Source organism: Dermacentor silvarum, chromosome 9 (assembly GCF_013339745.2).
Source record: "Dermacentor silvarum isolate Dsil-2018 chromosome 9, BIME_Dsil_1.4, whole genome shotgun sequence".
NCBI lineage: Eukaryota > Metazoa > Arthropoda > Arachnida > Ixodida > Ixodidae > Dermacentor > Dermacentor silvarum.
The window spans coordinates 138892234-138919425 of NC_051162.1; the positions used below are offsets into that span (position 1 = coordinate 138892234).

Consider the following 27192-nt stretch of genomic DNA (forward strand, 5'->3'; position numbering starts at 1 on the left):
TTCTTTAACGTGCACTACAACGCAAGCACACGGGCGTTATTGCATTTCGCCTCCATCGAAATGCGGCCGCCGCGGCCGGGATTCGATCCCGCGATCTCGTGCTCAGCAGCGCAACGCCTTAGCTGAGTGAGCTACCACGTCGTGTCATCGAGAGTAGATGTAAGGAGAAAATGGCTACCGTCAAAGCAGATTAGTTGGAGATGATACTAGCCACAACCTTCAAATGGGTGTAGTGCATGATTGCTACGGCACACCCCCGCCCACCACACCACATCACGTCATACTCTGCACTGGTCCATATGGATGCAAAGACAGAACCTCATTGCAAGTCTCGTCTCGGCCAAACAGCTATCCGCGGCATGCCGGAGGATGCCGGCTTGGTCAGGCAGCGTGGCGCCATCTCTCGAGCCGGTGCAAAATATGCGCAGTGAAACTCGCGGTCCGCTGGCATTGAAAGAGCACAGGCAACCTTGCCTCAGCGCCATAAGATGAGAGAATCAAGTGTTTGGGGCCCTGTATTTGCCTTTTGAACGTCGCTGTTCGAAATCTGAAATAAAACTTCAACGTAATAGAAATTATAGCTTCAGTGATATTGTGAACAAGCATTAGGAAGAACTGGAAGCAATATGTTTTATAACTTGTTTGGGCAGTAACTATCATACGTAATGCTGTCCTGCAAAAACGATTGGGAGCCAGAGACCGCATCTTCATTACTTTTGCCTGGTTGCCAGATGATCTCGTTTTGTTCTCCCAACGATGCGAGGATGTTCTCGTTTGAATTCCCGGATAACTGCTCTGGCGTTTTGTCTGAAAGTCCCTTGAAAGTCGGCGACAGCGTGAGCCAAAAGCATTTCATGCTTTTTGAAAGTACGTGCCAGTCGTAGTGAAGATGACGAACGAGGTTGTAGCAAAACTACTAGTTGTATCATGTAACTCTTTAATAGGGTAAGTACCACTATAGCCCACCGATAATCGCGACCGAAGTCATCGGTCGTCAAAAGCTGATCCCCAGGTCAGAATAGTTGACTATTTTATACATGACTTATCGTACATGCTCGAGTAGTCACTAGAGCTTGCGTTCATTTGAGAAATGATACCATAGTTCGCTTGAACAACGCAATTTGATTAGGCATGACCATTTCGCCATAGAAATGGCCACATTCTGGAAAGTTAGGATACATGTAAGCGGGTCCGGCGCCATGAGATGACCCTGTAAGAGTGGTTAGCTGGTTAAAAACGGTCACTCGCGTAAGAAAACCAATGCATTCGTGCCAATACTAAAGTGTCTGAATTTCTTTTACGTAGACACAAGAACAACCGCAAATTCGAACACGCCCCTCATCGACACCTGGTTATACATCCCTAATTTCAACTCAAAGGAGATTCAGGTGAACGATTGCCGGCTATGTATGGCAGGCTAGCCCCGCCTGCTTCAACATCATCACCACTACCACCTCGAACCAGTACAATAAATCAGCGACCCTACAACTAAGAGAAACACAAACGTGTATAGGTACCCGATACTGCCCGATGGGCCCAGTCTCGCGCGCTGGATGCTGAGACGCTGGCAAGGTGCGACATACTGGGGGCGCGGGGCACGCGCGGACTAGTGGGAAATGCAGGTCTAGAGCGAGAAATACGCGGTGCCTGGCTGCCGTATATATTTCTTCAATACAGAAAACACCAGGGAGCATTTTAATGCAATAAAAAAAGAGTACAACAAAATAAGACCCCCCCCCCCCCCAACAAATAAAAAGAAAAAAAGAACAGTAGCATTCGATCGTCTGACCTACCGATCGCGAGCCCAGTACCTTACATCTACGCTACGCTGCATTTTTTTTGTCTAAAGAACCTTGCATAATTTGCCTTGTCAGCACGCAGACTGAGTTTCAGCTTTGCACAGACATGTCTCCCACAGACAAGGTAGAATTGCTATCGCCCCGAAACTAAAACTTACGCCTCCATCATACAGAAAAGGTTGTTGTCCGTATTTAATAATATGCCTGGAAGTGAAGCAACACTGATTTCATTTTGCGATTGGTATTTTAACTTAGAATAACGTTGTAAATGAACCGCCAACCCGGGCCGCTGTACGAGCTGATACTGCCGATTTTGACAGCATATCCTTAGCGCAAGGGATATGCAACATTTCCTTAGTTCGAGAATGCGTTTCAATCGACACGTCTGCGTAGTCATATATCTCGGTCAGAGAAGCTTCGGTTAGTGCGGCTGGCAGCCTTCAGCGACACCTCATATACGCATGTTTGCGTCATATTGGCGCTCATCACTTGCGCTGACACTGCATAGACACGAAAAAAAATGGTTTGTTTCAAAACAACGATGAGAAAGCGTAAATATAGAGTGATTTATCCTCGTTAGACTTGTCCAATTCTGAGCCCAGACGGCCCGTAAGAGTGTAGTCGAACTCGGCGGGGACGGCAGGCCTAACCTTCGGTGGAAGCGAACGATCTCGGCACGGGTACCTGGTGAATGCTAAAATGTTTGCATTTTAGCCTCAGAACCTTTTAACTGTTATTTTGAGGGCATAATGCAAAGTGGAAGTGCACGAATCGCCTTAGCTTTGTTATCGGTGCAATGATATCAATAAGCGGCAGGATTCCTGGGGTATGTCCGGACGCGCGTCTGAACGGCTGCTCCGTTTCATGTGATTGCACAACATTGCGACAACTCGCAGTCATCGGATGCATACAGACTACTAGAAAAAGAGGCGCTGTCTGCGTTAGCGTAATTTCGTTCAAGAATATAGCTATCCGCGAAGTCAAAAGGGAAATGCACAAAACGACAGTGATCTTGAGTGTCGCATATGCATGGGCAGCTCACGCACCCTTATTCCAAGGTGCGGCTCGAAATACATATTTATGACACCAAGTTATAGCGCTGTATAGGACAGGAGACTAGTACCTGCCGGTAAAATTCTACCAAGCATTTACTATTCAACAGCGCCTATTCTCCAGCAGTGCGGTACAAACTAAACCAGCGCAGTTTCCATTACGAGCCAGAGAACTCCAGCGACAACCCTGCAGCGCGTTTACAGCCCACACCATTGTGCCACAGCGTCATAGCAGTGAAACCAGCGTCTCGTCCAACGTGACCCAGCTCATATCCAGCGATCTCACCGGTGTCCCAGTGACTCCCAGCGAGCGTCAGGGTCCCCAGTGCGATCGAATGTCAAAACACGCACTGGTTTTACACTGGAAGGCACTGGAAGACGCTGTTTTTGCAATAGGGTATATGCAGCTCTACGTGCGTAGCCTTAGCAAATGACTTTAGAAATCTGAAGCTTTTAGCATGCACGCATTCTAGTGGGCCGGGAGCATTGGAAACATAGAAAAATGCTTGAGTTGTGAAGACGCAATTACTCTTGACGTTATGCTAAGTGTAGGCAAAAAGTACGACTTTAAACATATTACAAAGCGTATGGCGGCCTTCCTGCGTAGAAAAAGTACACCACTCCAGGTGAACACAGGATAAAGAAGTGCTTGTTGATGAAATGTGGACATGTTTTGTTTTTCCGAGCGCGAAAGAAGCCCGTGAATACATGCGAAGTGCTTCAAGCGGCCAGTCACGAGGCAATTTTTCTTGTTTTGGCTTGCTTCTTTCGTACTCGGAAAAACCCCTTTGTGTAGCATGCATTGAGCAACGGAAAGCTGCATTGGGAGTTCTTCATGTTGCTATACAATTGTCTCATTCACTCTTTTAGTCTAATTATATTATTTGAGATCATGAATAATAATTAAGACTAAATATGTAATTAGGTGGAATTGAAAAAAATAATCTGAGTAACTCTAGGCGACGGCAAACAGCATTACCAGGGTTCTGTCCACCTACGTGGCATTCGCATATTTTAAAATCTTGGTGCATGAGTGTTAGGATACCCTGTATAAACATATACATAAAGTTCGGCAATGATATTATTCATTGTACAGGCGTGAAATGTCAATGAAATAGAGAAGCTACAACTGTAATTTTTCACACGTTGTCGCGTATATGCATGACATAAAATAATGCTATTCAAAGAGTCCATGCAAAAATTATTCATTAAGTGGCGGTAGTTTTTGTAAGCCAAGCGTAACACAGACCCTGTTCCAGTTGCTATGTCAGTGACTAGTGGCAGAATTTCGAGTTCTGATTAGTGGCAGAATTCGATGAGTTGGCATCTAAATTGTGGAAGGGTCCTGTGATGTTCCAAGTGCTTAAGTTGTAATGCCACTTACACACCTTTCTTCTTTTTTTAGAAAAGACTGGAAAGGACTTTGGAAATGGTATCTCAGTGACTGTCCATGTCTTGTATGATACTGGTCTTGGCGAAAACTATAATAAAAAAACCCACGAGGATGAATTCAATGGCAACATATCAAGCTACTTCAAAGCACTTTTTAAAAAGGTAATTCAGTTGTAATATTGGAATGTTCATGGGACTTATTAAGTTTAAATTGATTCAGGTACAACCTCTTTAAACTCGTAGGTATTTGCGAAGGAAAGATACGGGAGAACGATGATTTTAAAGACTTTAATAGCCCAAGACTTTAAGCAGTAATTTCATTCCATCTCACACATCGCGCTATTTACGACGCAACAGACCACAACGAGGCAGAAAATAAAAGCATTAAGAGTGCTCCCAGCAACTTTGCTAAGCAGACAGATGGGCGTGCTTCAATGCTTCAACAGAAAAGAAATACACAGATGGTCAATCTTACAAGAAAATGAAAGAACTGCTCCGGTTGTAGCAACTGAGACACCAACTACTAGGACGAATGAAAGGGATTATTGAAGACGAGGTCTTCTTAGCTGACTGCGGATGGATTTGGGTGCCTACTAACTACTTCTAGAAAGAAACAGTTGGTTAGGTAACCTGTAGATGTTGTAAGAACATGAAAATAGTAATAGAGAATAGCTGGTCAGGATAAGATTGCGCACCAATAATCAGCAACTACCGATATAATGACCAAAGGTCTACAAGTAACAGTACACTGGATTGGTTCTGACTCTCCGTGTCGCTGTCGCTAACTGCCGTGCCGCTGCCAAGTGCTGTGCCGCGCCCTAACCACTAACGGCCGCGCCCTTCGCCAGATAGCGTTGAGTGCCCCATTTCGATAGGGTGCCTGGCTGCACGCGCGCTGCCGCGCACGACGGGAGGGAGGGGGCGAGCATCAAGGCGCCTTAGGGCCGAGTCAATATAACCACACACAATGCACATGCAGTGAAATCGACAACCGCAAGGTCGCCGTCACGTTGCTACTCTGTGCAGGCGCGCAGGCGCTGACGACGAGATTCCATTCAGACAAGACGCGCAATCAGCGTGATTACGAGCCTCCCTCAGTATGGTGGGGCGATCTAGCTCAGGCATGTGCAATTGCTTCCTTTCACCCCCTCAGGTACACAAGAAAACGAGGGACGGTAAATTTGATACGAATATGTTTTTAGTTTATTTTGACCTTCCAAATAACAAAAAACTAATGAATACGATAACTATTATTATGCAGAAGAAGTTATAGTTGGGGACACATGCGTCCCTATGTGCCTTAAGGGAGTCAACTCGCTCAAGCAGTGGTCGCTACTTCTTTGCGGTATGAAAATCCAGAAAACAATTTCTTGCCGCCATAAAGCACAAGGGCAGTGCACAAAGTGTGCAGCAATTGAACGTGCGGTTTTCAATCTTTCACTTTACGCAATTTACGCAGCGCTTGCGAGAGCCACCTTTGACTATTTGGGGTGATGGAGCTACAATGCGTCGACGCAGCGGTGCGTCGCTGTGTCTGCAGGAGACCTGCCAAGCCTCGTTGCCGACCAGAAAATCTGCCGATCAGAGAGCCCGCCACAGCCTGCCGAAATTCAAGCGAGGTCAGAATAGGAAGATTAGTGTTTTCTGCTTGCAGCTTCATGTAGCAAATGTAGGCATTGTTGACACCGATGTCCGGACGATCAAAAAATACCCTAAGGTATTACTTGATGTTGGAGCGCCTGTTCACTTCGTAGGTAACTTTCTTTTAGTCTATAATGTCAACCCTGCCCATGAATTTGTTATATTTTTCAACTAAGGGAGAATGGACATCCATTTTTTTCTTCCCAGCGCATCGCCGCTGCACAAGAACGTTTTGGACCGTCGATATGAAGTTGGATAACAATATCACTGCCCGGTTATCCATCCATTTGACGCAGGCAATGGCATCAACACTAAGTGATGCAATACTGCTTCTTTTCATTTCTTTGTCGCTCGGAAAATTGCTGGGCGTACCCTTCCGGTTCGAGCGCACAGTTCCACTGGCCTTGATGCCGCGCTTGGAAAGCTCCACTTTCAAGGCTGGGGAATTGAAAAAATTATCGAAGAAAACCTCACAGCCGAGGCCTTTCGGTCCATGTGTGAGCTGGAGCACGACTGACTCTCCAAGCCCCATGGCAGTGCCTTCGCTCTTCTCCCAACAAATATTCTGTCTCTGAGTCGCAACGGCACCACATCCCGAAGCACCGGCGAGTCAGTTTGTTTTTTATGAATTGTTCTATGATGTTGTGACCTTTGAAGTTGATCATGTTGGAATCACCTGGCGCAAGACAAGGATAAATGGAGATCGCAGGGAGAGGCCTTCGTCATGCAGAGGACATAAAAATAGGCTGATGATGATGATGTGCTCGTCGACAGAGTGCTGCGTTGTCGGAGAAAGCGCAGCTTGAAATGCCTCGTTGCAATGGTCGATAAGAGACCGCACTTTATAGGCCCTGTCAAAGTTGGGCTCCTCTCTACTCAGCTGATACTTGTTGTGTGCAAAATGCAGAGCACTGCGAAGGTGCTCAAAGCGGTGAAGAGGTATCACACTGGTACCGAGCGGCACACCGAGGTCAGGCTGCGTTGGCCAATCGTTTCTGAAAGCTGGCAATACTAGGTAACTCATTACGAAGTTGACTCCATGAAATTCTTTTATTTCTTCGTTTGTTGTTGTGAACACAATTCTATTTTGTTTTGAGTAATGAGTGCTCTCTTTCACGAGTACGTCTGAAACCAGTGTATCGAAGTTCATTACTGTTGAAAAAACCTGAAGTGGTGTCACAACGCTTTCTTCATCTTTATCCGGCACACATCGCACTATGCCGTACTCCATTCCAGCGTCATTTGTGAGTCTCTTGGCTCTGTAGGACTTTTTCCACGTGATTTCGTTTCGGACTTTAGCCGCGCGCACGTCAGTAGAGCTGAAGGGCACTGTAGTTGTCGGGAGAGATGCTGTCCGCCAGACGGGTTTACTTACAGGATTTGAAAGCCCCGGTTTGTCTGGGTGCTCAATGTCAATCTCTGCCCCAAATTTTTTCACGTCTTCGTCCCAAAATTCCAAATTTTCAGCGTCAAGTTGTAATGCGGTTTCATCATCGCTGTCATCAGCGAACAAGATTTGGTACATCTCTTCCTCCGACACTAGAAATTTGCGCTGTTTAGCAGCCATGCTCCTGCGAGCCAAAAGCTGCGGTTAGGAAAGGTGAGAGGACTAACTCACGGAAACGCACAGAGAAAGACGAAAATACCATCCAATATTTTCGCAGCATTTCCTAAGGCAATATGGTAAGAGGGGCGTTCAGGCCAGCGCTTTCAAAGCAGAACCAAAGTTCCGTCACGGTACATAGGGACACATATGTCCCAAGTAAGTTTTCCTCCAATTACAGTACGATGCACGCTTATATAGCCATTGCTTCTGTGATCTTGGTAATTATAAAGTGTAACAAAACTATTTCTCTCAGATTTTGACTGATAACTCAAGGCAAATTACAGAAATTGCACTTACATTTTCGGGTGAAAAACGCTGCACTCGCGATTTAGAATCACCTCTTTTGGTGGGATTTCTGTACAAGTTTATCCACGCCGCAATCCCTTAGATACACCGGTTTTAGTTCTGGGGACATATGTGTCCCGTGTACGTCAAAGGGTTAACGTACCGTAAATTTGACATGATAGTTTTCTAAATAGCTATCCGATCTTTCTGGAAAATATATCGGACTAACTTCACACATTGTCCTTACGTACGTGCTACGGTGTTAATGCTTGTTTTTGCATAACATTTTCAATATTTTCAGAGAAACAAAAATGGGCGGCGCCATCGCGGTCGCTACTTTTTTCGCATAGCTTCTTCGCTAAATTTAGTATACTAATTCTATGCCCCAGAGTTCGGGAGGGACGAGAGGTTGGTTGGAGAAGCGCGTCTGAGTGCGCATGCACGCTGTCACCCTTGAGCGCGTGCGTAGGCGAAAGCGGCGCGCCAGCCTCACTGATCTCTACTCTGCGACCAACCTTGACGAAGCCTCAGTGCGGCGCGCTATCTCAGAAGGTTTGAAGGATAGTTATGCCGAAGCATAGCGTGGACGCAGGCCATGCGTGGACAGTTCCACTACACCGGCGAAAAGTGGACACTCACACAGTTCAGCATATAGTCTAGTCAGTGTGACCGGCAGCATTCGGCGAGCTACGGCGTTGGAATAGAACCCGCCGTATCTCGCACTGACAACGCCAGACGAGTGCACCATGTGCTAGCTTGGCTGGCCGGCAGCATGCTTGCCTACCATTCGTGGGCACTGAAGAAGGCATGCGGAGTTTGTGCCTTCGGTAATAAAAAAGTAGTCGCAGTTTCACCTGAAAGGCGAAGCATCAATTGCGATAGCAAATTTGAAGAGAGCTATACGGAGTAATGATAGCAGCTTTATCAGCTGTATAAACTTGGACATGCAGCAGCACCGGCAACACGCAGAACTGTTGTCGACGCTGTCGGCGTTTTGCCCGCGTTCGCTCAAAATGCGTGCGGCGTTGGTGACTATTGCCGGAGCTTCTGATATAAATAAGCACTGGGTGCCGCAGCTAAACGTCGCCTCCCTTCCCCCCCCCCTCCCCCACGGCCTGTCGCGCGTCGGAAGAAGGCGCGTTTGCTCTACATATATGGTGATTGTAAAGGAGGAAAGAGACGCCTACTTCTGCAGCCCTTAAGGGAGCACGGCACAGAACGCGCGTTTGTTCTCCGCCGTGCGTTCACTCCCCGTGAAAGCGCGCGTCCCTCGCGCCCTTTCACTCGCACATACAGCGTTCGGCGGCGCGCGGCGACGATTTCATCTCCATTGACGTCATACGGAACCTCACGGCGACGGCGACGGCGACGGCGACGGCAGAAATCTGCTTTTGAGTGTCCATATAATTGCTATCGCAATAAAAAAGAAGAAAACAATCGCTCGCCACGCACGTATGCGCATGCGCTGCGGCAACAGCTGTCTGCCGCGCGGTTCCGGAACATGTTTCGCATCTTCCCAGTAACCTGAAAGGATCCTATCCACTGCATAGCCAGCTTGTTTTCACTGGTTGGAAGTAGAATGAGGGGCCGGTCACCAACTTTAAGTTGTCTTGTACTGGAGCCATGGTCATAACACTTCTTTGCCGCACTTTGAGCTCGGAACAGATTTTGTTGCGCCAACCTCAGAGTCTGTTCAAGGCGTTCTCTCAGATCAAGCCCATATCCGTATGTGGTCTTGACATCTTCATTTAGGTTCTCCCCTGTCCATAGTTCTTTGAGAATATTTAGGGGTCCTCGGACTTGCCGGTCATGCTTTAGCTCAAAAGGAGAGAAGCCCATGCTGGCCTGGGGTACTTCTCGATAAGCAAATAAAAGCTGTGCAAGAAAGAGGTCCCATGACTTCGGTTGGTCTTAGCACAACTTTCGCAGCATCTGCTTCAAAGTGCCATTGAACCTCTCTACCAGACCATTGCACATCGGGCGATAAGGCGTCGAACTCAAGTGTTTAATTGCCAGTAAACCATTCACCTCCTTCATTACTTCTGACATGGAGCAGGAGGCTTGATGGCAAAGGATCTCCTGGGGAAATCCTATCGGTGGAAACATTTCCAACAGCACATGTGCTACTGTTGCTGAATCTATTGCGGGCAGTGCAAGAGCATCAGGATACCGTCTGGCAAAATCTACCAAGCTGAGAATGTGGTGATTACCTTTTGTTGAAACAGGCATCAAAGGGCCAATAATATCCACGGACATCCATTCAAATGGCGTCTAGATAAGAGGCATTCGTCCAAGAAGTGCTTTGCCTACTTTGCCTTTAGCGTATATACTGGGAGAGGTGTCACACGACTTCACGTATATTTGGACCTCCTCCTGTACATCCGGCCAGAAAGATGACTCCAAAACTCGGTCCTTCGTTTTCTTGATCCCTTGGTGTCCACAAATTGAAAGCCGAAATTACACTGTAATGTCGGCTTTGAGTCGCAGAAGACAACCCACTTTCCAGGACTTTCTGTAGCGATCATCCGGAGTGCACCGTGAAAAGTTGCGAATTCTCCAGCTGTAGACGTTGTGACATGCGAATAATCAGCCATTAGAGTTGAATTTATGACGCTTTAACTAGGACACTGCAAGAACTGGTAGATGTGGTGCAGCAGGCAGTATAAACATGTGTGATGTCACTTTATTTCTCACAGAAAGTGAGCAAGCTCAGTTATTTCAGTGCAGCTGATGGGAAGTCAGACCTCTCTTAGAGCCCACGGACTCTGATATTTACCTGAGGATGACTCAGACGCCGAGGAGAAATCAATGGCTTGGCTGCAGGTGTAAGCGATGCACGTTAAGCGAACACGGTTTAACTGAATTTCGTACGGGGCCTTTATGCGGGGATGCTAGCGAGATAGTGGGTAGCATTCCGGGTGAAGGGTCAGGGAAGCATACGCATTGCCTCAACCTCAATGTGTGTTCTAGTTGCGTAATCTAGAGTGATTGCAATAGTTTGTCATTAGTGTGCTCCGCAGTAGGGTTAAAAAGTAACTATTCAACAAACACGTATTCTCAGTATACAAAGGGGATGAATTGTAATGGCGCAACATTTAGGGCTCAGATGTCGGGCCTTTCTAATTTCCAATATGAAGAAGGCTGTACACGCGCACACGCGCGCCTCCTGTTGTCAAAGCACACCGGTACAAAAGTCTTGGTTTTTCAAAGAATTAGGAAGCTAATGCGCTGGCGTGAGATTTGGCATACAACCAAATCAAAAGTTTCAATGACAACGGGGGGTCAATGGATGCGCGACCTGTTTAACGACTGCTTACTGGAAGCAGCCGGTTGCGTGGTTGCGTGGACTCAAGTCCAATGAACGGCATAGTTTAGAGGAAAACACACACTGTGGACGTTTTAGACGTTCCATACGTAACTGAAAATATGGCATCTCACAAACCACTGAGGCCATCGTGTTCAAGCTGCGATTTGTCGATTATTCGTCTAGAATTTATCGTCAAATAAATAAAAATTCTCATTACAAGCAGAGAATGGTAGTAGCACTTGCAACTTGAGCAGGAACAGTATTAGTAACATTTGATTATTACACATTTTATATCTTCTTCTTCTTTCTGGGGTTTTACGTGCCAAAACCAGTTCTGATTATGAGGCACGCCGTAGTGGAGGGCTCCGGAATAATTTCGACCACCTGGGGTTCTTTAACGTGCACTACAACGCAAGCACACGGGCGTTTTTGCATTTCGCCTCCATCGAAATGCGGCCGCCGCGGCCGGGATTCGATCCCGCGATCTCGAGCTCCGCAGCGCAACGCCTTAGCTGACTGAGCTACCCCGGCGGGTCACATTTTATATCGTTCAGTTGTGTTCCGAAAAGAAAAGCACTAAACATCCCACTTTCTTTATTGAGATAGTAATGATACGGACGCGCGAGGTGCATTAACGCTGTTGGTGTTGCTACCAGCACCGTTACGAAAGAAGAATGGGAACCGAGGGGCTCGATTTTATTAGTCATAACCACATAAAGCCAACAGACAACGAAGCCAAGGAAAGAATCAGGGAAATTAAGTGTAGTTGAAATTGGAATGTGGAAAATAATGAACAAAAGGGAAATGAAAGTGGACGAAAAGATAACTTGTCGCCGGCGGGAGCCGAACCCGCAACCTCCGAATTACGCGTCTGTTGCACTACCAATTGTGCTACGGCGACGGCCATCAATTCGTCCACTAACTTGGGTATTTATGTTTTATTAGATCTAGCCCTAAGAGTGTTAGCCAGCGCCACTCAGAACCATGGTGGGCGGATGTGGAACATCCTTTTTAGCCCAATGGCGTCACGATACACGTGATCTTGGGAGAGTAGGCACGTGGCTAATAAACCCTCGCATGCTACCTAATGACATCAAAGCTGCCAGATTCGAGACCCTCGTAATTAAATACGAAAGAAGAATGGGAACCGAGGGGCTCGATTTTATTAGCCATAACCACATAAAGCCAACAGACAACGAAGCCAAGGGAAGCATCGGGGAAATTAAGTGTAGTTGAAATTGGAATGTAGAAAATAATGAAGAAAAGTGAAATGAAAGTCGACGAAAAGACAACTTGTCGCCGGCGAGAGCCGAACCTACATTCCAATTTGAACTACACTTAATTTCCCCGATGCTTTCCTTGGCTTCGTTGTCTTTTGGCTTTATGTGGTTACCAGCACCGTTACCACACTGTCCCGTTGACGGCGCATGCGCTGCTCACTTGCTGAAGATCAAAGGGCCTTCACAACGAAGGGAAGAGGACTCAGCGCCAACGGTATACGCTCAATAATCGCCGTGAGGTTCCGTATATATTTAGGTATATACATGCTATATGACATGCCATGCTATATCACATGTGGTATATGGGAGCTCTATTGCCACACCATTATATCATTAAAGTTCCTCATACCTTGTCTCCCATTCTTGAGAACAATATTCCTCAGAATTTTGAAAATGGCACATACAAACGAATGTCAAACTACAAAACATCGACAGCGCATGCTTTTTATGTTAAATATTTTGAGACGGAAATACTGAACGTGCTTTCGAAACAATAACAGTAACCTAAAAATGGAGTAACTTTTTTTGGCGCGGCTCTGCAACGCCTTCGGGATCGGCGCACGAAAGATGTTTGAAGCAAACACGATATGGGAAAACGATGGTAAAGTCGCGAGGAAAGACTTTATACATAAATGAAATTGTCTGATGGCAGGATCCGAACGGAGGACCCCTAGCACATCAGCTTGCCTTGACATAGCTTACGTCTGCTTCCAATTCATACTGCCACTACAGCTACGAGTCTTACACTTCCTGTAATACTCTTACATTGCAGGTCTGGCAAAATGTTGGTACAACATTCATTGCTTCTGCCTTATGGTGAACCTTTTGTTGCTGTCGCTGCTGGAATGAGAATTATACGCACGCACACTCTAAGAGCACTAGAGTTCCTGCTAAGTAGCTGTGTCTAGGCTATGGTTTGAGCAGTAAATGAAAAGCCAACGTTGTTTAATATTTCTTGTGACGCTGACTAGGGCCGACGGTTTCCCGTCAGTCTCATGTCTTTCACCATCGAGGTTCGCTGCCTGCAAATACCACTGGCGGCTCTCATCGCGACAGTGTTTTGAGACAACTGGTAACTGCGGGCGGTGTTCCTTTTGCTCAACAGCAGTTGCCTTCCGAGCTGCGTCACGGCAACATGTAACACCCATATACAGTGCCAACACCGGCCAGGAGTTCAAGCGCAACGGTAAAACTTGCCATTAGTGTGAGTGCCTCGCTATTCCGCAAAACTGCCCAATTTAATAAATATTAAGCTTCACACTAATTTAGGGGTTCTTGCTAACAGTAAATAAAACGGTTTTGTGTATTCTAGAAGCAAGCAATTTGGTGCAAACATGAAGCTGTTCTCAAATATCCGTTTTTTTTTCAGGTGGAGGAAAGTTTTCGCAATCTTTCCGCAGCGATAACTATTCATGTAGAAAGCGTGTCTGAGGTAAGTGATAAGAAAGTGAGAGAAGAAAAAAATTTATATTGCGGTGGTGTGACGTAGTAATATTCACAATATCTTAAGTACCGTATTTCTTCTTAGTATAGTCCCCGGACTGTAGACGTTTAAATGTGAAAATTTCCAGGGGTAAGGGCTATCTATGGGCGCGTTCATAATATCATTTTTTTCTGATCGGAGGCGCTTCAATAAAACAGCCCTAGACTGTGCCTGCAAACATTTGAGGTAAGTCATCTTGTGCAGAAGTGTACAAGTGGGTCATTGGTTCATTGCATGGCGTCCCATGTCAACTTGTCGTCAGCGGCTGCGGGAATCGTGGATTATGAACAAGTGGAATAATAATATCGGATTCTGAAGGCGATAAAGGCATAGCGGAGCAGTGGGGTGAATTCCATATGCTTGAACTGACTAGCATTGAGCGCCCTGAAGAGAGGGATTTTGACGGTATTTAGAGTTGACTCCTACAGGCAGTGCAAGAAGGGATACAAGCTATACAGGTTTACAATAAAAGCTTTTTCTTACCAGCGGTATACTAGCTACAGGCTAGCCGAAGACCCACTTTCAGTTAAATTTCGTCACTGCGGAGAACAGAGAAGGTGCGGATTATTTGAAGAAAGCTTTTTTTTTCTTTCGCACCCAATTTAGCTCATGCGTACTATATACCAGATGTGCAGAACAGTCCAGAAAATATTGGGCTTCAGCGCTACATGAAAAGGTATCCTGAACGGAGTTCTAAATACATATAACGAAATGTATCCTGCACGAGAGCGAACAGGTTAATCGCACCCAACCGAAAGAAGTGTTGACATCTCAGAAACAGTAAATTGAATCAATCGTCTTCAGTGCTGTTTATTGGAGCATTAGCTAGTATATCCTGCGAGTGTGCCAAGCGCGCATTTTACGGCACTTTAGAAGTGATATTGGTCGGCGACAAAATTTATTGTAATTTAATTTTGGTTTCAGAATACCAATTTGTCGGTACTAATCAACGCATCGCATGGAAAGGTCCACCTAGACGGTCAGAAAACGCTGAAGAACCTCGAAGACTATGGAAAGCCTACAAGCGCAAAAAATATGGATGTCTATTACCTTTTTGTTTCGTGAGTAAAACACTGTTTTTGTGCTCTTTTACTGCTTTCTGGCGATCACTTTCATGAAATGTCACTGTTGACACTGTGACAATTAGGCAAGATCTGCCCGTATATATGCATAAGTACGTGAACGTTATCACCACTTTAACAGCGAGAGGCGATTCTGTATATTCGTAGTGTGCCTGCGAGTTGAACACTATAGATGTATTCAAATTAAGTATGAGCACTACCGTATAAAGACTACACTCGAACGTATTACGACAGACATATAGATTGAGAAGGCCCACCAGCTTTCATAATAAAGCACCCCAGCAAAATATGTCACACGAAAACTGTTATGCCTTGTATGCGCAGGAAAATGTGTAATTTTCGAAGTTAAGGTACTTATTCGTTATACTAGTGTAAATGTAGATGATTGGTAGCTTTACAAGCGTAATGAACAATTCAACAAAAGAATTGGTCACAGACAACACCCATATTATCAGATTTTTCCTTGCCTATAGGGATACGTAGGGCTCCATAGAAAATGCATGGGGAGCTTATAGTAGGGGTCGGCCAACTTGAAATATGGGGTTGGGCCAACTAAAATTTGGCCCTGGGCGAACTTTAAATTTGGGGGTAGGACAACTTAAACTTGGGGGTGGGACAACTTTATATTTAGGGGCGTGCCAACTTAAACTTGGGGTAAGCCCAACTTGAAATATCGGAGTTGCCAAATTGAAATTCTAGTTGGTCCAACTTAAATTTGGGGGTGGGCCAACCTGAAATTTGATGATGGACCAACTTGAAATTTAGGGCTGGCCAAACTTGACATTTTGGGGTGGGCCAAATGATATTTAGGGTTGGGTGAATTTGAAACTTGCGGGTGGTCCAACTTTCATTTGGGGGTTGGCCAAACGAAATTTTGTACTATGCTCACGCATATTCACGAGTTTCGGCGTAAGGTCTTTGCATCGGCTTTTCTCTGAACTTGGCAATATATTGCTATAATCTTTAGTAGATATCCACTGGAAAAATGTTTTGATTTATCCGCTTATTTATTTCGTCTAGTCTTATCTCCATATACGGACCTGTCCCATGGAAATACCATATTTTGTACTTAAAACTTTTTTTGTTTGCTTGAAGATACTTGAAGCATAATTATTTCCTTTAATTTTGTTTTTGGTGCTTCAGTATCTCTGTTCATTTGACTAAATAGTGCAACAATGCGGAAAACGTCGCAGCCAGACAAAGAGTCTAACAGTCACACCTTAAGTTCAATGTGTCAGACGGCTTCCACGACAAGAAAAAAGACGCGCGGCCATATCTGTAACCACGCGCTGTTGCCCATGAGCATAGATCGCACCACATTCACTAGATGCGAGCACCTACGACAGCTAGCATCGCGGAGCAGTGACAAAGGGTACGGGCCACGTCTATGAAAGCGGCGAAGTAGTACGTTGCTATCAGTAGCCGTGGAGACGTTTTCAAGCGCATCGAATATACATCACATTCGTCTTTATTACTCAGAGATCAAGTTAAACCTTGCGAAAGGCAGGCCTGTTCCTGCTGCTTGATTTCTCGCCCCTAGTCTATAGTGTCACGTTGTAGTGACGGGGAAGAACACAGTAGCAAAGTGTGAATCACGAAAATAACTCTTTTATTGGGGGAAAATGTACCCTCAAAAGCAAGTGACAGCCGAAGCACAATGCTAGGGGCGAGCACAGTCGGCAATCGTCAAAATCTGATCTGCGACTGAAGCGCGTCGGCTTTTGTACATGACTCGTGGAATGTTAACTTTCATGCAGCGTAAGCGGTGGTACCCGCGCGTGTTCCAGAAAATACTGCAAATTTCGTCTCGCGCATGCAATCTGTTTACACAATGTTGCTCGCGAACTTGCTCAACAAATTGAATCAACGATAATATTCGACTTAGTTCCAAATCATTCAGGCGTGTCTAAAGTCCCTCCACACTACAACCGTTAGCTGTCAGTTAAGTAGCGCCAACCTTCCCTCTGCCTCTTCTTTTCCCCTGATCTTCAACCAACAGAAGCGAAAGTGCCGCCATGATGTTTCTGCCGGCATTTCTGCCGCCTCCGCTTGATCGTGCGTGTTCTCGGCGAGCACGGAAACAACATGGAATGCTAGAACGGAAGAAAGCAGCGCAGAAACTTCCTACCGGAAGCGGCGGAACTGGAAATAGGCGGCGGCGGCTCCTTAATCGTTAGCACTACTTAAAAAAAAAAGCGGTTGCTGATGGAGGGGCTTTATGCGTGCCTTGTGCTGAGGCGATTAGTTGTTAGCGGGTGAAATGCAGTCCCCAGGAAAAGGATGAATAAGTACATGTGTAAATTCCCCCCTCTTAAAAAGAATCGTCCGGATGCTACAAACGCCAGAGCAAAAACTAAAGCACACGTAGTAAAGAAATAACAAACAAAAAGAAACAATGTCCAAAGAGGTCGTTATCGCCAGTAGAAAGCCTTAAGGTACAAAACATCGACTTCTCCCGCTCGCGATCAGCGCCACTGTGATTGCGTAATGCCGTGAGGCACGACCTAACGCTCCAGTGCGCCAAATACATCGAATGATCTTGTAGGGTCCGAAATAGCCTCGAAATGTTTCTCACTAGGTCCTATTAAGCTAATCGCGACCCAAACCGAAACACTGTCGCCGGGCTAGTATTCCACATTGGGTAGTCGAAGATTGTAGTATCGGCTGTCCGTCCTTTGCTGGTGCTTGATTCATAGGTGCGCAAGTTGTCGGGTTTCTTCGGCACGCTGCAGATAGGCAGCGACGTCGAGATTCTTTTACTCGGTGACGTGCGGTAGCATGGCTTCGATAGTCGCTGTCGGGTTCCTTCGTTAAACCAGCTTGTACGGCCTTATCTGTGTTGTTACTTGCACTGCCGTGTTGCAAGCGAAGACTACGCACGGAAGGACGGCATCCCACGTATTGTGTTCGACGTCGACTTACATCGCCAACATGTCGACGAGTGTATCGTTCAGGCCTTGCGTTAGACCATTCGCATGAGCGTTGTAGGCGGTTGTCTTCGTGGTGACTTGTCTGGCTAGATTGCAAGATGGCTTGAGCGAGCACAGCTGTAAAAGCCGTTCCATTGTCGATAATGAGGACTTTTGGCGCACACTGTCGCAGCAGGATGTTCTCTACCAACAATTTCGCTACTTCCGCCGCACTATCTGCATATCTGCGCAGAAAGTAGAACAAAAGAGCACGACATGCGTATCGTATAACACTACAGTTTACATTCGCAGTTGTAACGATCAGAACAATGGGAACTGCAACGCCACGCTACTCAAATGCACTGTACATATCCACATTGCATTAGGCGAGTCACGGAATGCATTCCCGGTCGGCACCATTTGTAGGCTACGGGTACAGCGCACGGCAGCAGAGGCTGCCATACGCGAACGTAAGTGCCAGCGCGATCGTGCCCGTAAGGCCGATCCCGTGTATCGGCAACGGCAGAGCCTCTGACCATCTCACAGCAATCACAAGGCAATACCGTGCAAGTGTAGAGTCTTCTGTGAAAGTGTGAGCGCGTGCGTGTAATCAACGGCTACAGGATCTAAAGTAAAGGATATGCAATTTAACGAAATGTGTCTTCATTCAACGTCAATGTTATAAATATAAAATCTTAAACAAGCAATCAAATCACATATGTATCGCATCGGATCGCACAGCATTTCTCGGGTTCGTTGCGTGGTCGTTGGCCTTGGAATTTTGACCTTGATTCAGTTTGCATGGGAGAAAGCTTCGGGTTCAACTATGCTTCAAAATAAAGCACGTTTCTTAAATAAAGGTGCTTCGATTTTTTTCTTTACGAAGACTTTACAATCCGCGCTGAAATACCCTTGGTACAAAGTCGGTCATCCCTTCCAAGAGCTCGACAAGGCTTTTTTTTTTATAAAGCTCCGGGTCTCGTCACTGCTCTTCGGCGAAGTTGTCGCCCCTTATTGTCTCCAGGAAAGTGTCGTCATCCTCGTCGTCTTGCGGTGGTGGGCCAATAGGAGCGCGGGAGAGGTAGTCCGCATCAGAGTGTTTTCATCCGGACTTGTATTACGGTGGTGTCGAATTCTTGCAGTCAGATGTGCCACTGTGCTAGACATGCAAAAGGGACCTTTAAAGTTGCTAGCCTTACAATGCGGGTAGGTCACTTACGACTGTGAACGGCCTCCCGTATAAGCAAGGGCGAAATTTTGTGGCAGCCCGAAATTATGGCAAGGCATTCCTTTTCCGATGTTGAACAATTTGATTCTGTTTTCGACAGCACCGGCTGTCCTAAGTTAAGACGTTTTAATGACCGTGTTTCCTCTGGACTAGGAAGCGAGGACGCCTACGCTGCTTTGCGCCGGTGGCGATTTCGCTGTCGGCGTTCTCGTCGAAGTGGGCGAGTACTGATGGGGACTGCAGACGTTGTTTTAATTCCCCTAATTCCTCTACTTGCGGTGTTTCCGACGTACATTTGACGTTGAATTTCATGAGAAGAGTCGCACGGTGATGCGAAACAAGCTCTTGACCAAGCGCTTATAGTCGGCACACAGACCAAGTAACCTGGGCACTGCCTTCTTGTCGATGGGCTGTTGATAGTTTGCAATGTCAACATTTGTCTGCATATCAGGAAGGTCTCCCTGACTTGCTGATGACCTGGCCCAGGAGCAGAATTTCTTCCTAATCGAAGCGGCATTTTTCCTGCTGAGGGTCAGCCCAGCTTTCAAAATGGCCTCTAGTACTGTCGCAAGGCACTTAACGGGATCATTGAAGTTTGAATCCAGGACGACGACGTCATCTAGACAGACGAAACAGGTCTGCCATTTCAAGCCAGCCAATACCATGTTCATTGCACACTGAGAAGTTGCGGGTGCCGAGAAAACACGAAATGGCGTGATCATGAATTCGCAGAAGCCGTCAGGGGTGATCAAAGTGGTCTTCTCGCTATCCCTCACGTCGACTTCGATTTGCCAATAGCCCGTCTTGGGGTCCATTGACGAAAAATAGTTTGTGCTGCAGCGCCGGTCCAATGCGTCGTCTATCCTTGGGATGGGTCATACGTCATTTACCATGATTTTGTTCAGGCGATGGTAACCGGCGGAGAAACGCAGACTTTCAACCTTTTTCTTCACCAAGACTACAGGAGACGCCCACGGGCGTTTCGACGACTGGATGATGTCATCGGGCTGCATTTCATCGGCTTGTTTGTTGCCTTATAGCTTTACGTTCTGGTGTCGCGACTCGCTGAGGCCTCTGGCGGAGTGATCGAGCGCATTATTTGGTTATTTTGTGATGCTTAGCAACAGGGGTTTGTCGAATCCTTAATGTCAGCGAGAAGCTTTCCTTATACTGCTTGAGAAGTTCTTTGAACTGTGCCTGCTTATGTCTGGGAAGAGGCGGATTAACATGGAAGACTGGTTCATAACACGGACCGTTGTTGTAGGTTCGGCTGAATCCGAGCGGGCCAACGAATATCTGACTGCTGGAACATCTTCCATGCAGGCAATGTTAGTGCCCATGTTCATGTGTTTAAATTGCTGAGTGAAATTTGTCACCATTGTTTTCGCTTTTCCTTTGCGCAGTCGAGAGATTGCTCTTGCTAGGTAAATTTCACGGTCAAGCCGTAGTTGTTGGTCAGCCTCGACGACACCTTCTAATCTGGTTCGTGTTTTGGTGACGACGGAAATAATGATACTGGACCGAGGCGGGACGCTGAATTTATGTTCGAGCACACTCAAGACAGTCACTCAGAGAACTCTCCGGCGGTATCGATTGGCTTCTCGTTATTGACTTGGAATTCAGGTCGATGAACGCGCCGAGAATTACGTCTCTCGAGCACTGTTGAAAAATACCGAAGCTCGCACGGTAAGCACGGTCTTGAACGGTAATTCTTGCCGGGCAAATTCCAGTGCTTGTTAATAAGGTGTCCTTCAACCATTCGAATTTGAGGACCTTCGCATGCAGTTTTAAATGTCTTTAACTTGGCGGCGACGGATCCGCACATTACGCAGTAGTCGGCTGCTGTGTCCACGAAAGTGGTAACTGCGTGGCCTTTGAGAAGCAAGTCGAGGGATGTGGTTCTTCGTCTTGCGTGACGATTAGGCCGTAGCATCGGATCGCGGCTGCATCGCGTTGTCCCGTTGTTGTTACGTCTCATCGTCAGATCTTCTGTAGGTGGCATAGGAGGTGGTTATTCGTCTTGAGTTACGGTTAGGCCCCGGCATCGAATCGCGGCTGCGTCGCATTGTCCCGTTGGCGGTACGTGTCATCGTCAGATCGTCCGCAGGTAGCATAGTCTTGGCTTAGAGGTTTTGTCTTGACGATCGCGTGTCATTATTACCCCTTTGAGTAGGATGTTGAAGCGTGGTCGTAAGCGGCGGATGATCTTCGGCAGTTTGACGAACAGCAACTGCACCTCCAGCGGTTGCTGCTTTTAGTTTTCCGTAAATGGGCTTTCGGACCGGTCATGGGCTGGTCCTGTGTACGGTCGGCGCTGCAGCGACAGGTTCCGTCTTTGAAGGCAAACACGAAGGATGTCGGGGTCTCCAATGCGTTGGAGCAAGGTAATCTGCGATGTCACGTGGTTGCTCGCCTTGCTGTGAACATGGCGCGTTGAAGGCGCACCTTCGTACTCCTAAGTGGTGGTATGGGTATCGGCGGTAGACGTGGTCCGCTTCTCCGCAGCGATAGCAGAGCGGGTAGTGGTCAGTAGTGCACCACACATCTCTCTTCCTCGGTATATTGCGGGGCCGACAGGCGAACGCACCGGCGGTGGCTGCGAAGCCTGGCAACGGAACTCCGGCGGTAGCGGTCCCTGGCGCGGGTGAGGCACTTGATGGGAGGCGACGGTTGTGTAGCTCATTCCTTAGGGTTGAGGCGATTCTGCAGATCCTTGCTACTGTTGAATATCTTCCCGGTCGACATCAGCAATCGTTGCAACTAGGGGCTGCGACGCCGGAAATATTCTTCGCAGTCCTTCGCGCACAACTGCTCTTATGATCGCCCGCAGGTCATTTGAGCAGAGTGCTTGAACTACGGTGCAGTCTGACGTCGAACAGCAATTGTATTGCCTAGTTGGCATTTCCAGCGTCTTCCCAATGGTCGTGGCCTGCGTGAGAAAACCTGCTATGACCTTCCGCGGCTTGTGCATCAGTGCGGCGAAGAACTCTGGCTTTACACCACACATGAGAAAACGAATTTTCTTCTCTGCGGGCATGCGGGCATCGGCTTGGCGGAACAGGCGAGCCATCTCCTCGGTAAAAATCGCTATGTTCTCGTTGGGTAGCTGCATGCAGGTTTGTATTAGAGCTTGTGCTCGCTCTTTGGCGCACCACGCTAGTGAAGGTATGTAGGAAGCTGCAGCGGAACAGGTCCCATGTTGCTAGGTGGTTTCTCAATTCTCGAACGACGTCCTGGCGGCGTCTTCCAATTAATGAGAAAAGGACATGGTGCAGCTTGTCATTGCTGTTCCTGTTGTTGAATGTCACGACCCTTGCGTATGCCTCTAGCCAGCTCAGGATCTTCAGCCGATGATTCGCGAAAGTTCGGAGGCGCCCTGGGATGTTGCAGAACGATTGGAGACACGGCGACGCCATTTCGGCTGTTGGCTTGACCTTGATCGTCCTGGAAGTCTCCTGGTAGAAGTCCTTGCTCCGGAGGTAATTTTTGCAGCAAGGCTGTGCATCACGAAACTAACTTTTTATTGGGCGAACCTATGGCACCAAACGCAAGTGGCACCAGAAGCACAGCGATAGCGGCCAGCACCATCGGTGATGGTCACAATCTACTCTGCTGGTCACGCGCGTCGGCTTTCACAGATGACTTGCCGAATTTTCCAGCGTAATCAAAAAGTTCGGCGAGAACATACACAACAGACAAAATCAATTTTAATATTCGAGTAAGTTCGAAATCATGCAAGCGCGTCTTGCGTTGAGCGATAACCTCAAGTATTTAGCCTGTGAAATGCAGTCCCCAGAAAAAGGATAAATACGTACACGGTACAATAGCTTTATTTACTACAAAACCTGCAATTTCTGCCTTGATATCGTGATCAATTTTACATTGATCACGATATCAATGTAATAGACAGATAGAGCAACTAAGGGTCACAGTTGAACTGCAATATTGGTTTTTTACTTGCCAAAAACACTATTTGACTAGGAGGCACACCGTAGTGGGAATCTCCGAATTAATTTTGACCACCAAGGGATCTTTAACATGCTCCCGATGCACGGGACACGGACGTTTTGGTATTTCATCCCCATCGAAATGCGGCCGCCGCGGCTGGGATTTGATCCCCCCACCGCGTGCTTAGCAGCGCAACACCATAGTCAATAAGCCACCGCAATGGATAAGGGCCATATATTTATTGGCCACATAAACTTCAGTAAATATTCACTGACTAAATAACTTAACAAATGCGGTGTCACTCACGTACAGGCAAACATGAGCAAATGTCTAACGATTACCGCTGACACTGGCTGTCACAATGCTGGCCTGATGAACAGCGGCAGAAGCGGCAAGTGAACGTTTAGGCAGCATCTCGCTTCAGCGCTTTACCAGAAATTGATTACGTGACCTGCAACACAGGCGCGTGAGAACAAGGCGCTAACGAACGCACCAGCCATCTCGGCTCTACCAAGCTTTGTACTCGTCGTAGATTACCTCGAAGATAGGGCGTGTACGCGCGCGCTCAGCCACGCTATATAGTGTACTAGAATAGAGGGTAGTGTGTTCCGGGGGACTCACGGCTGCCGAACTTGATGTCGAACGCGACAAGAAGCCGCCACCAGGTGATGGACTATTGAGTCATGCACCGCTTCCGATGTGCTACGGCGCTTTACCTACATCGCGCTTAAGAGTCTGCTTTTTAATCGCGAACACGTCAATACTAACAAGTCCCTGCGTCGACGGCATCCTGGCCCAGCCAGTGTCCCTTAGACAGCGTTTTCGAAATGCACAGAGAACTGTCGAATGCACCTGAAATTTTTACAATTACGTGTCAAGAATGAAAAAAAAATGTATCACTGAAAACCTACTCCTTGTTATGCAGATATCACTCACACAATACATGAAAATTTTGTAAGGAGACTGGCTTCCTCATTTCTAAAAGTTACAGGATCAATAATCTATAGGATGTAGAAAAGTAAATTCAAAATGATTATTTACCTGATTGCTCAATGATTTATGTAATATGAGTAATGCAAACCAACAGAAGAAATATTTCTAAAATTATATTGTTATTATTTATTAATCATAACTTCTAATTACTGGAGTTATTTTTAAGTTGGGTAATTTCAAAAATTCATCAATTACTTAGGTAATCAGACGCATTCAGCTCTTTATATTCTGGGGATAAGCGGTGTGTTTAACCGAAGCTGGAGTACCTCATGGAAAATCAAGCCTTTATTTTAAACAATGTGTTCTTTATCAAGCATAAATTGCAAAAAAAGAAATAAATACCAACACAATGTCCAACATACGCGCGAGCGGCATACAACCAGCACAACTGACACAGAAGGAATCAGCGATGGATCGACGAATGTTGGCGGCGGCGCTGCTGTCGTATGGACTGGCATCCAAGTGCCAGACCTTTCCACATTTGCCGCCTCACGGCAATATATAGGGCGTGGCGCCCCTGAACACTCTGCCTTTTTCTAGTACATTTTAGCCGCGTCATGCGGAGCGCAGCAATGGCGGGGCTAGAAGAGGGGACGTGATCTGCTCCCTTTCTCCTTCCCCCATCCTCAGCACACGCATATAAATGTAACCGCTTACTCACCTACCCCTGCGCCCTCCCACTACCTTGCAACGCTTACAACAGACAATAAATCTGCTTATGCTCATTCTCACACAGGTACCAGATGGATAAGCACGACCAAGCTGCAGTCGTCTCTATGGATTCAACCGGAGGTATAACCCCCAATATTTCTTTAATATATACGCTGCATCACTTTTTGAGCACGGATTAAGTATCATCCAACTGACAGCACTGCTTTATATTGCGCTCGCTTCACAAAGAGGGCATACATTCTGCGCTTCGGTATTTATTTCTTTCATAAGCAAATCTGTAGATTCTGATAAACGCCTGTGCAGAAACATTGCAGATGTAGAAGTGGGCATTTCAAAACTTTGGTGAATAAGGAAAGCTCAGCCATCTTAGTGGCTGAGCCCTGCTTATAATGTTCATGAGTGCAGTCTATTTTTATCAATAGTGACAAACAAAACATAAAAATGCTGCTTTCAAATTCCAAAGCGTGCCTGACTTTAAAGTAAGTGTTTTTAAAATAATAATATTCAGCCGAGATTGGCAATGTTGCCTAGCTTTTCTACACTGTTCTCGTTTTTTCACAGTAAACTCGCACGGAAGTCATTGTAGCGAGGGTTTCCGCTTTTCAATGGAGAACAACGTGCAATGTTTAGAACGCCTCGTAAAATGCACGTGGTGTTTCACTGCGCTGCAGGATCTTGACACGTTTTGTTGCATGTAGGCTTTCGATGGGTATTGAAAAGCTATTGCGGGGCCGTTACTGCCAAGATTCAGATGGTGGCATCCGCCTACAGCCTTCTGTATTTTCTGTACTTTATGGAAGTTTATTGCGGTAGATTGAGTGCGAGGGTTTCAGGAAAAACCCTTTGCTTTGCAGCAATACCTTATAATCCCTTTCCTGGCTATAGGAGGCCATTTCTGGCAGTATAGTGTTTTTTCGTATATTTAGATTGTACGAACGTCTGTAGTGTGTTTCAAACACATGTCCGAGAAGACATTGGTAAATGTTTTTACAGCAAACACAACTTAAGATGTTGAATTTATTGTGCTCCCGGCTTGAGCAGAACGCTATCTCAGACTCGATATTCTGGCTGTTCCCTGAGATATTTGCATGCCGAAGCCCTCTCAGCTACAAGTATCAAGTACACAAACGTGGAATACATTAAAAAGAGCGTATAGTGCAGTTACTGAAGGTTACCCCGCTCAATTTTCTTTCATAAATTCATGTCCGACCAGCTATCAGAGGAATTCAGAAAGTAAATGGAAATAAAATACAACATTTTAGCTGTATGTCTGTGTTTAATATGTAAATGACAAAAAAACTAACTACTCCGCTTCCCGACAGTGGCCTCTACAAATGGAACTTTGTGCACGGATCAACCAAGTGCAGCAGTCGTCCGGCATTACTTTCAGAAAACAGACTTTTATTGGAGAACTGCGAAAGCTTTGGCGTATATGTGAGTAAATGCGATTTTGGCTGGCAGCGCCGTACTGGCACTCACACATAATTGGTTGACATTATAAAGTAAACACATTTGAAGATATCGCTCCTAAATAAGACACGTTCTTGTTTCGAGGCGCGTAAGGATTTCATTTTTTGGGCATCTTTACAAGTTCTCCCGGTATCTTAGAATAACTACATTTCAATACAAGATGCTAATGACTTTCAAATCAACTAATACTACGCCCCTCACTCCAAAACTACACCCATTACATATGAGCACCCGTGATTCAAGAAAGCGCTACTGTGTATTTGCCCTATTTATTTAGCCCTGAAAATAATGATGTTTCAGTTGCCTTCGTTGTCAACGCTGTTTGAGTTTTGCGATAAAATTTATCATATGTACATCTTTCATTGTTATCGCAAAAATGGTTGCGGGTCTAAAAGTAATAGTCATGTCAGACAGGTCATACCCGAAGGCCATTTTTTTGGCAATGATTGATATTAAAAGTGCGTGATGTAGAACTGTGTAAGCGTCCTTCAACTGGCACTGATACTCTATATCGTTTGCACTTAGGGATGTCTCTATACGTACAAAGCCTGGAGCGAACGTTGCAGACAGAGAACTTCTACGCTCAAGGGTCGACGTCAAGTATTGAAGGCCCTGTCTGAGACAAGTTCATTGGGTTAATTTGTTCTCCAGGCCAAGGCTTCCTTTATTTGGCAACAGATGACCACTTTGTATATTCTCGCAAACACTTTGTCTTGCGTGAATATAGATTGATACAGAATAAAGAAAGGGAGGGTTCTTTCCACCTGTCAGGGATACTTCTACTTTTGGTATAGTGTAGGTTTCTGATAATGCAATGACTGACAATTAAAGTGCGTGGCGAAGAACTGTGTAGTGCGTGATGCAGAACTCTATAGCGATCACGAGCTAGTTTTCTTACGCTGCGCTGAGTGGTTACAACATTTACTGCTGAGCACAATGTCGCGGCATCGACCGTCGCCCATAGATGTTGCTGTTCGATGGCGGATAAACATAAAAATTCTTGAGCAGTTGTATTTACATGCAGGTTAAGGAATCCCGCGTTTTC

The 27192-nt window shown here is 46.3% G+C and overlaps 1 protein-coding gene across 1 annotated transcript in view; it reads left to right on the forward strand.

Moving 5' to 3' along the window:
* The first annotated feature begins 13725 nt into the window (after positions 1 to 13725).
* Positions 13726 to 27192, forward strand: part of LOC125939911 (uncharacterized) — an 87355-nt gene continuing 73888 nt past the window's right edge. Inside the window, exons 1-4 of the mRNA XM_049655436.1 lie at positions 13726 to 13794; positions 14770 to 14906; positions 24742 to 24797; positions 26000 to 26111. Coding sequence (XP_049511393.1) covers positions 14881 to 14906; positions 24742 to 24797; positions 26000 to 26111 — 194 coding nt within the window. The 5' untranslated portion in view covers positions 13726 to 13794; positions 14770 to 14880. The remainder of the gene's footprint in view (positions 13795 to 14769; positions 14907 to 24741; positions 24798 to 25999; positions 26112 to 27192) is intronic.